We start from the raw sequence: 10,783 nt of genomic DNA on the forward strand, positions 1-10,783 counted from the left end.
TATGTTGTTCACAGAAGTTTGGCAAAAGACTTGGCAGATGATGCAACATCCCCCCAATGAAAAGCAGGGGTGTCACTAGCACGTTAAGAGACCATACAATAAGTGTCAGGGGCCCGAGACTGTTCAACTGCCTCCCAGCATACATAAGGGGGATTACCAACAGACCCCTGGCAGTCTTCAAGCTGGCACCGGACAAGCACCTAAAGTCGGTTCCTGACCAGCCAGGCTGTGGCTCGTACGTTGGTTTGTGTGCAGCCAGCAGTAACAGCCTGGTTGATCAGGCTCTGATCCACCAGGCGGCCTGGTCACAGACTGGGCTGCAGGGGCGTTGACCCCCGGAACTCTCTCCAGGTAAACTCCAGGTAATAAAATAGCAGTTACACATCATAAATTCACTATCACACATTCCTCATTAATTTATCAGTCTCTAAAACTTTTGTCGTTTTAGGGAATACTTCACACCACCTCACCATGACACAAACATGCCACAGTTAGCTGGATAAAATCCTGGAGATGAGAAGTACATATTGTACATGGCTTGCCTTCTAAAAGGGGTAGGGAAGCAGTATTTCAGAGGGTCATTTGAACTGTAATTGCACACTTTCAGCAAGACAGCTATTGAATGAATGATAGTGAATGTGTTTTCTTATTTTTTGGGGTTACTACCTTGGTGGGCTGCAGCAATGTGGTAAAAAAAATAATAAACATAGGTAGTAGGTTGGTAGACAGCAACCACCCAGGGAGGCACTACCGTCATGCCAAGTGAGTGTAAAACAAAAGCCTGTAATTGTTTTACATGATGACAGGATTGCTGGTGTCTTTTTTGTCTCATAAACATGCAAGATTTCAGGTACATCTTTTTACTTCTACTTACATTTATGTCACACTGCACATACATGTACACATTTATGTATACACACTCATCTGAGTTTCCTTTGATTTTATCTTAATAGTTCTTGTTCTTATTGCTTTTCCTTTTATATCCATGGGGAAGTGGAATAAGAATTTTTCCTCCATAAGCCATGCATGTTGTAAAAGTCAACTAAAATGCTAGGAACAATAGGCTAGTAACCTTATTACAACCCAGGATTCCAAATGGCCTGTTATCCCGGGTGTAATGGGAGCAAAATAAACATAGCAGAAAAAGTTTAGACTTACATTATCCTTCACCAATTTAGAACAGCAGTATGTACACTATGTACAGTGATAAGTATAGTGCACTCCACGGTAAGCAAGGCAAAAATAGAAGCCACAAGATAGCAGACCGTGCTTCAACCAGCTCTAGAATGGGAATGACAAGGGCAGACAGGAGAGCGGTACCCACATAACCTCTGCGATTGCCAAAACCATCTTCTTATTGGCTAGAACCTGGTCACTAGTTGAACAACGGGGCCCCATCATCAACTCTTAGCAACCTGGTTTGCTGGTTGGGGGAGATAGCCTATAAATGAGGGTGTGTACATGCGCCGAATAAAGGTTACGTACTCTCTGCATGCCACAAACCTCTTTTCCTGTAGAGCCTGCTAAAAAGAAAACAAAGAAAACCATCAAAGTGGAAAGTTTGAATGTGCGTGGATGTTGTGTGAATGATAAGAAAGAGATGATTATGGATGTTATGAATGAGAAGCAAATGGATGTCCTGGCTTTAAGTGAAACAAAGCTGAATGGCATGGGAGAGTTTCAGTGGGGAGAAATAAATGGGATTAGGTCAGGGGTTTTAAATAGAGTTAGAGCTAAAGTAGGAGTAGCAATAATGTTGAAGGACAAGTTATGGCAGGAAAAGAGGGAATATAAATGTATTAATTCAAGAATTATGTGGAGTAAAATATGGATTGGGTGTGAAAAGTGGGTTATAGTAAGCATTTATGCACCTGGAGAAGAGAGAAGTGTAGAGGAGAGAGATTTAGGGAAATGGTGAGTGAGTGCATGGGGAGTTTTGAACCAAGTGTGAGAGTACTTGTGGTTGGGGATTTCAATGCTAAAGTGGGTAAAAATGATGTGGAGGGAGTAATTGGTAAATTTAGGGTGCCAGGAGTAAATGAAAATGGGGAGCCTTTAATTGACCTATGTGCAGAAAGAGGTTTGGTAACAGGTAATACATATTTTATGAAAAAATAGGACAAATAAGTATACAAGGTATGATACAGCACGTAATGAAAGTAGTTTGTTAGATTATGTATTGGTGGATAAAAGGTTGATGGGTAGGCTTCAGGATGTACATGTTTATAGAGGGGCAACTGATATATTGGATCATTATTTAGTTGTAGCTACAGTTAGAGTAAGAGGTAGATGGGATGAAAGGAAAATGGAAATAACATGTAAGAAAGAGGTGAAAGTGTATGAACTAAGGGAGAAGGAAGTTAATGTGAGATATAAGCAACTATTGGCAGAAAGGTAGGCTAATGCAAGTATAAGTAGTGGGGGTTGGGGGTTGAAGAGAGTTGGAATAGTTTTAAAAATGCAGTACAGTGTATTAGAATGTGGGGCAGAAGTTTGTGGCTATAGGAGGGTGGGTGCAGGAGGAAAGAGGAGTGATTGGTGGAATAATGAAGTGAAGGGTGTGATAAAAGAGAAAAAGGTAGCTTATGAGAGGCTTTTACAAAGTAGAAGTGTTATAAGAAGAGCAGAGTATATGGAGAGCAAAAGAAAGGTGAAGAGAGTGGTGAGAGAATGCAAAAGGAGAGCTGATGATAAGAGTGGGAGAGGCACTGTCAAGAAATTTTGATGAAAACAAGAAAAAAAATTTGAATTGAGATACAGTTAAGAAAGCCTAGGGAACAAATGGATCTGTCAGTTAAAAACAGAGTAGGGGAGTTAGTAGATGGGGAGCTGGAGGTATTGGGTAGATGGCAGGAATATTTTGAGGAACTTTTAAATGTCGATGAAGAAAGGGAGGTGGCCATTTCATGCACTGGCCAGGGAGGTATAACATCTTTTAGGAGTGAAGAAGAGCAGGGTGTGAGTGTGGGGGAGGTGCGTGAGGCATTACATAGAATGAAAGGAGGTAAAGCAGCTGGAACTGATGGGATCATGACAGAAATGTTAAAAGCAGGGGGGGACATAGTGTTGGAGTGGTTGGTATTTTTGTTTAATAAATGTATGGAAGAGGGGAAGGTACCTAGGAATTGGCAGAGAGTATGTATAGTTCCTTTATATAAAGGGAAGGGGGACAAAAGAGATTGTAAAAATTATAGGGGAATAAGTTTACCGAGTATACAAGGGAAAGTGTATGGTAGGGTTATTACTGAAAGAATTAGAGGTAAGACAGAGAGTAGGATTGCAGATGAGCAAGGAGGTTTTAGTGGGTAGGGGATGTGTAGATCAAGTGTTTACATTGAAGCATATATGTGAACAGGATACTTCTGCGCCAGCCTTTGTCGGGGGTAGACATCTCTCTCTCTCGCCTGAGTATCAGTGACAAATTTCCCCCATTCTCACTGGGACGCTTGTCCTCATCTATTTAGCCTACCGGGCACTCTACAGGAGGGGCACCTGTTCATCGGCTTACTTTAGCCAGTTCCATTTTTTCCGCTCTGCGGGAAATTCTTTAACGGTCTTTGGTGGGAAGCCGGTTACTGAACTCAGGTGGGGGTGTTGGCGTCCCTCTCTGCTGGGGCTTGGCAAGGGGGTCCACCAGATCTAATTGGAAACTTCCAGTTTCTATCTCTATTTACAAAGGAACTTTTGTTCCTTTTCTCTCAATGCCCAGCCTTGGGCAACAATTTTTTCTAGTCCCATCGAAAAACTGGGCTCGATACGGCGTTTGCTGTCAGTGGCCCTCATAAACCCAACAAAGTAGAAGATATATGTGAACAGTATTTAGATAAAGGTAGGGAAGTTTTCATTGCATTTATGGATTTAGAAAAGGCATATGATAGAGTGGATAGGGAAGCAATATGGCAGATGTTGCAAGTAGTATATGGAATAGGTGGCAAGTTACTAAATGCTGTAAAGTTTTTATGAGGATAGTGAGGATTAGGTTAGGGTGTGTAGAAGAGAGGGAGATTACTTCCCGGTAAAAGTAGGTCTCAGACAGGGATGTGTAATGTCACCATGATTGTTTAATATATTTATAGATGGGGTTGTAAAAGAAGTAAATGCTAGGGTGTTGGGGAGAGGGGTGGGATTAAATTATGGGGAATCAAATACAAAATGGGAGTTAACACAGTTACTTTTTGCTTATGATACTGTGCTTATGGGTGATTCTAAAGAAAAGTTGCAAAGATTAGTGGACGAGTTTGGGAGGGTGTGTGAAGGTAAAAAGTTGAAAGTGAACATAGATAAGAGTAAGGTGATGAGGGTATTAAATGATTTAGATAAAGAAAAACTGGATATCACATTGGAGAGGAGGAGTATGGAAGAAGTGAATGTTTCCAGATATTTGGGAGTTGATGTGTCAGCAGATAGGTTTGTGAAGGATGAGGTTAACCATAGAATTGATGAGGGAAAAAAGGTGAGTGGTGCATTGAGGTATATGTTTTGACAAAAAAACATTATCAATGGAGGCAAAGAAAAGAATGTATGAAAGTATAGTGGTACCAACACTCCTATGTGGGTGTGAAGCTTTTGTTGTAAATGCTGCAGCGAGAAGGTGGTTGGAGGCAGTGGAGATGTCCTCCTAAGGGCAATGTGTGGTGTAAATATTATGCAGAGAATTAGAAGTGTGGAAATTAATCCAGCATTAGTAGATAAAAGATTGATGTGTAGACCTCTAGATGTGCATGTTTTTTGAGGGGCAACAGATATATCAGATCATTATTTAGTTGTAGCTACAGAGAAAGAGGAAGAGGTAGGTAACAAAAATTAATCCAAAATACATTTTGATTCATTTCTGAGATAGGTCATTTAGAGAATGGATCAAAGTAGAATGACATGGAGAGCGTATAAATCTGTAGTGGAAGGAAGGTGGGGTAGGGGTCGTCCTTGAAAAGGTTGGAGGGACGGGGTAAAGGTGGTTTAGTGGGCGAGGAGCTTGGACTTCCAGCAAGCGTGCATGAGCACGTTAGATAGGAGTAAATGGAGATGAATGGTTTTTGGGACCTGACGAGCTGTTGAGTGTGAGCAGGGTAATACAGTATTTAGTGAAGGGATTCAGGGAAACTGGTTATTTTTATATAGCTGGACTTGAGTATTGGGAATATGAAGTACTATGCCTGCATTTTAAAGGAGGGGTTTGGGATATTGGCAGTTTGGAGGGATGTGTAATATATCTTTATATTTGCTTCTAAACTGTTTTATCTGGGTGCCTCTGCAAAAACAGTGATTACGTATGAGCGAGGTGAAAGTGTTGAACGATGATGAAATTATTTTCGTTTTGGGGGATTTTCTTTCCTTTTGGGTCACCCTGCCTAGGTGGGAGGTGGCCAACTTGTTGAAGAAGAAGAAGAAGAAGAAGAAGAAAAAAAAAATAGTAGTTTTAACCATTTAACCAAGACTCCAACACTGACATAAGAACCCAAGTATTGGGCAAGTGTGTTGTGTCCTGTCTTCAGTATTAAATACAGTACAGTACATATATCACAATTTTCTTTAATTTCCAGTGGCTGAAGCACTACCTCATCTTGTAACTCATATATACTTTTTATAACATTATATAAGGAACTCTCTAGTAACCTTACAGCACCTCATTTTTAATAACACTATACTTTATTATTATATTAATCCAGCATTAGTAGAGAAAAGGTTGATGGGTAGACTTCTGGATGTGCATGTTTTTTGAGGGGCAACAGATATATCAGATCATTATTTAGTTGTAACTACAGAGAAAGAGGAAGAGGTAGGTAACAAAAATTAATCCATTAAATACATTTTATTGATTCATTTCTGAGATAGGCAATTAATATTCAAAATTTTATCATTTCAATTATAAAGCAGATGTACAGTATCATGATACAAAGCAATATAATCTCCAAATTTGTTGGACATTTACAAAATTTGTATTAAATGAAGCACTAATGTACTAACAGAGTATACAACAGATAGTACTGCACAGTAGTTCAAATATAAATTAGAAATACAGCTCTCATTTATATATATATATATATATATATATATATATATATATATATATATATATATATATATATATATATATATATATATATATATATATATATATATTACATACATACATACATATATAAAACATTATGACATTAAATAAAGTAAAATATACAATATATATAAATTACAAAAAATTATCTTCCTTTAATTAACAGATCACAAATTGTACATTATGGAAAGCAGCTTCCTTACTGCCATTCAGCCATAAGAGCATCCCAGTCTCTATTACTGATAAATGGAGAGTCGATATTGGACACAACATTTTCACCACAATAGAGGCACTCCCCTGCCACCAAGCTGTCTATTTCTGCTCTAATTTGCTCTCTATCGCCCCAAAATCCTGCTGTTCCTATTCCACACTCATCATTAGATATTGCCAATAATTTTCCCTTTAGCTCTGAAACTTTCTTTTGTTTTACCTCACTTAAATAGCCCATGACTGAGTCTGACAAACAGTCTTGATGGAACTTGTGAGAGCAAGGAAACAAATAAAATGGTCTTGTAAGAAGAGGATAGTTGCATTCGCAACATCGATCTTGTGAGTGTACGTATGAAAACTTCTGCTTAAACTTCTGAATATCTTTACGAATATTCTCTGCTGCTTTAGATGCATCATCCATCTCTTGTTTAAGATCTTCTATGTGTTGGTTATATTCTTGAAGTGAAGAACATATGGCATCCTTAAACTGATCAATTGTTACAAAGTCTGGGAAAAATGGAAGAATGTCCTCAATCTTAATAAGATCACATTCCCTCAGGACCTCCATGGCACGTGACACATCTTGTTCTTCCTGAACTACATGAGCTGCAATCATTAGCCAAAGCTTTTTCCTCAAATCTTGATCATATTTAGGACGATTTGCAGTTGCCTTGGCTAAAGATGTATCTAGCTTTAATGCTAACTCTACAGCTTCCTGATAAAGCCCCATGGTGGTGAGTATGTGCACACATGCTTTATCCTCCCCAACTGACATACATTCCCTAAGAGCAAATTTGACATCATAATGGACACTCTGACTATCATCACCCTGCAACTTGAAGTACGGCAATAATTTTTCTGGAGCTTCAGTGGCATAAAGGGTTATCAAAAAATTATGCAGTACTTCATCAGTAACTTCTAATTTATCAACACAATACTCTAAATAGCGAAGAATATCTGCCCCACTGCCATGTGAGGTATGGCAATGAACAAGGCTTGGAAGTAACTTTATAGGATTTATTCTCCTACCCTGTGAAATCAAGGCATCTACTGCAGCTTCTGGAACAGTTTGCATCAGTGCAGGAAAATGTTGGTAAAACAACTGTTCAGACCCTCTTGTTGCCAATACCTCCAGGGCCTCAGTGTGACGTCCATGACGCATTAGATGACGTAGCACCCGATCGTAGTCTTTGAGCATCAGTGAAACACTCACATAATTATCCTGATCATCATGTGAAGAGAGTAACTCGTAAATTGCCGTTGAATTATTCGTCACACACTGACGTACTTTTGGGTCCCGAAGAAGAGTTTTTAACTGCTCATCACAGTTACTGTACTCTTGGGTGTTTTGCTTTCCTGCATCCCGCAAGTTCCCCAACTGCTTGAGGTACAACTCTAGCAACCACATCACCACTAAAGTAACCTGAGTTTGCTCACTCACTTTCAGGGCATCCAACTTCTCATGTAAATAAATTTTTAATGCCTCTTCCTGTTCTACTTCAACAAATTTCAAGCTTATTTCTTCAAATGAAGTTAATGTTTTAGCAAAAAGCATAGCACTCTGAAGGTACTCTTTCTTTTGAAAGAGGTCTTGAGCCTCTTGTAACAACACAACAGACAGACATGAAGGGTCTGATTTACAATGTTTCTTGGCCAGTTCATAATTTCCATGATCTAGATATATTCGCCACACATTCCTCCCTTCTCTGTCAACCTTATACTTAAAAACTCCTCTTTCTGCATAAATCCAAATTGTTCCTTTCACCAAATCTTTCGATATCCCAATCAATTTTCCACATTCCTCTGGTACCGTACCTTCAAACACAACTTGATTATTAAGAATGCACAATCCACGTATCTTGTCTGGCCACACAATAAGAACGTGGAACTCACAAACAATCATACCACAGGGAATGCCGTTATTCTCAATGCCTTCAGGATTTGCGTGGAGCTTTTTATTGACTATCATATCATCTGGCGGTCCTGTCCAAACAATATCTCCAGTGTACACACCCTGTTCAGAAAGCCATGCAAAATGTTTAGGTGTCAAAGAATTTGGAGGATGATATAGCTGAAGCCACGAGTTTTTCCACTTACTGGGCAATTCAACGAACCTTGGCGGTAAACCTAAATAGTTACTAAAAACTGACACAAACACTGGCCTTTCCTCTAAAGACTTGATATGCCCTGAAAACTGATACAATTTGTCGTGAGTAGTACACAGCACAAGAAATTTTAGCTCATCAGTTGGACTGCTATGGATTTCTAACATAGTCACTGTAACAGGCACATCCTTCCCTATGTCAAAGAGTTGTTTACAATATTCCTCATGACTTGACTGGAAAAGTCTTTCATCCGAAGTAAATTCCATTTCTAAAATCACTCCTTTGCTCGTTCCAACCAAAACTGGTCCGGTCACGCTGTCAGACTGGTTCTTCTGATTCCACCCCACAGCTGTTACAAGATGACCTTTTAATTTATTGGTTGACTTTGGCTTATTAGAACGCAGAGGCAGATAAAGCATGTCTACAGGAGTGTTCCCATCTCTACTCACAATACTGATCAAGAGGTGCTGTCCTGTTGGGTCAAGAAAGATGTTGTGAATCTTTGCTTGCAGAGCAAATTTGCTAATGTCCACTTCTTGATCTTCTATATTGCTAGGGTTGGACTGAAGCAAATTTATTCGTATTAACTTCTTGTTAGCCATGGCCAAGACCAGGTGATGGTTGGACACAACTAGATGAGTAATAGGATGTGTAGGAATGAAGTTAACTTGGCGATCTTTCAAGAATATTGCAGCTTCTTCCTCCAGTTTTTGATTCTTGAAAGTTGTAGTGCCAAGTATGGAATGTTTGTAGCCGCCACTCAGCCCATACTGCAGGGACTCATACTGGTCAAATAAAGTAGCCATGGCTCTTACTTTTCTATATAACCTTCTTGATAGCTGTAAACTACATTCAGTGTAAGATATCTTGCACTAGTGTAGTAACACTGAGCTTCTCAGTCTCCCACACTGCTCAACATCCCAAAACCAGTGAAAATATTGTCACTGTTTCTTGTAGTGTATCTGGAGTGATTATTTTGTAGGAGGCAGTGTGTGTGGAGTCATTTATGTAGTATAATAGTCAGAGCTCCTCCCACCCTTGTGACCAGAGTGTTGGTGATGAGTCGATGGTTCTTAACACATTATATCCTCTACAAACACTCTACATGCCTTCAAAGCTCTATTACACATATCAAAAGTTATGCTTGCTCTAATATTGATAATAATAATAATGGAGATGTACCAAGAAAATGGTTAATACTTGGAAGGAACACAATACATACAGCGAGCAGTTAAGACCTGCCAACTCAGCCACAATAATAACCTCCCTCACAATTTTCAGGTCTGCATTATTTATATATAAATATATATAAATATATATATATATATATATATATATATATATATATATATATATATATATATATATATATATATATATATATATATATATATATATATATATATATATATATATATATATATATATATATATATATATATATATATATATATATATATATATATATATATATATATATATATATATATATATATATATATATATATATATATATATATATATATATATATATATATATATATATATATATATATATATATATCTGACTATTAATAACTTTAATAATTTCCTTAACAATGGGAACCTGTACGTATCCTGCTTTCAGAACACTAACCACCGTATAGTATATGCATCTCTACGCGATTTTATTTTATATTTATAAATAATTACCACTTTGGCGAGTCAGAATATTAGACACCATTATAATAACTAAACATCCTGCATGATTAATATATTAGCTAAATATTCCTGTTTAAAATATACAGATCGGGATAACACACAATGATTCATTCAGTCTTAGAAAATACAAAAAATCCTTGTTATATTAAGGAAGAACATACCAGGGTAACATATCTCTCAGGTATATCTTACCTAAAGTTGTGGAAATTCTTGATAAAACACCGAGTTATTTGAGAATCTTGTGAGAAAGACAGGCAGACTAGTGGAGTGAGTAAACCCGCACACGTAAGGAACAGGAATAGCTGTTGGTGCAAGGTTTTTATGGTGCTCAAGGTTACACGTGATGGTGCAATATATCACCACCAGTGTGTGGTGTATCCAGTAGTATGATGAGGACTGATGATCATTGATAATAATATATTAAACCAGGTTTGACGTGCGACGAACAGCAGTTGTCATTATGAAGGCTCTGTGCTATAGGCAGAAAGTGGGGATATTCTGTGTACTAATATTCCACCATGTTGCTGCTGTGTCCAATAAGTATAGTAAGATTAATATATGATACCAGCAAGATGATGAATAAGATTCATCTTTTGTATATAGTTCTACTGTCTTCATATTATGTCCTAGAATCTGTATTGATAAAGCCACTGGATGGCGAAACGTCTACAATAAAGATATCCAGATGTTGCACATGTGTCTTAACTTTCATATT

General features: G+C 38.0%; 2 protein-coding genes across 3 annotated transcripts in view; both read right to left on the minus strand.

The window, feature by feature from the left end:
* Window positions 1-10,420, minus strand: part of LOC128692307 (uncharacterized) — a 28,750-nt gene extending 18,330 nt beyond the window's left edge. Inside the window, exon 1 of one of the 2 annotated variants that reach the window (XM_053781382.2) lies at window positions 10,261-10,420. The gene's annotated coding sequence lies outside the window, so the exon portion shown is untranslated. Of the gene's footprint in view, window positions 1-9,589; window positions 9,642-10,260 lie in introns of those variants that run through there. The other variant, XM_053781383.2, reaches the window with a different exon arrangement.
* dor (vacuolar protein sorting-associated protein 18 dor) lies at window positions 6,124-9,558 on the minus strand. The gene has a single exon (XM_053781381.2). The coding sequence runs from the start codon at window positions 9,171-9,173 to the stop codon at window positions 6,252-6,254; it is 2,922 nt and encodes a 973-aa protein (XP_053637356.1). The 5' UTR covers window positions 9,174-9,558; the 3' UTR covers window positions 6,124-6,251.
* Window positions 10,421-10,783: the final 363 nt, after the last annotated feature.

Source organism: Cherax quadricarinatus, chromosome 53 (genome assembly GCF_038502225.1).
Source record: "Cherax quadricarinatus isolate ZL_2023a chromosome 53, ASM3850222v1, whole genome shotgun sequence".
Lineage (NCBI taxonomy): Eukaryota > Metazoa > Arthropoda > Malacostraca > Decapoda > Parastacidae > Cherax > Cherax quadricarinatus.

Coding starts and splice junctions, on each gene's coding strand:
- dor (XM_053781381.2), bottom strand. CDS start 9,173: ATGGCTACTTTATTTGACCAGTATGAGTCCCTGCAGTATGGGCTGAGT.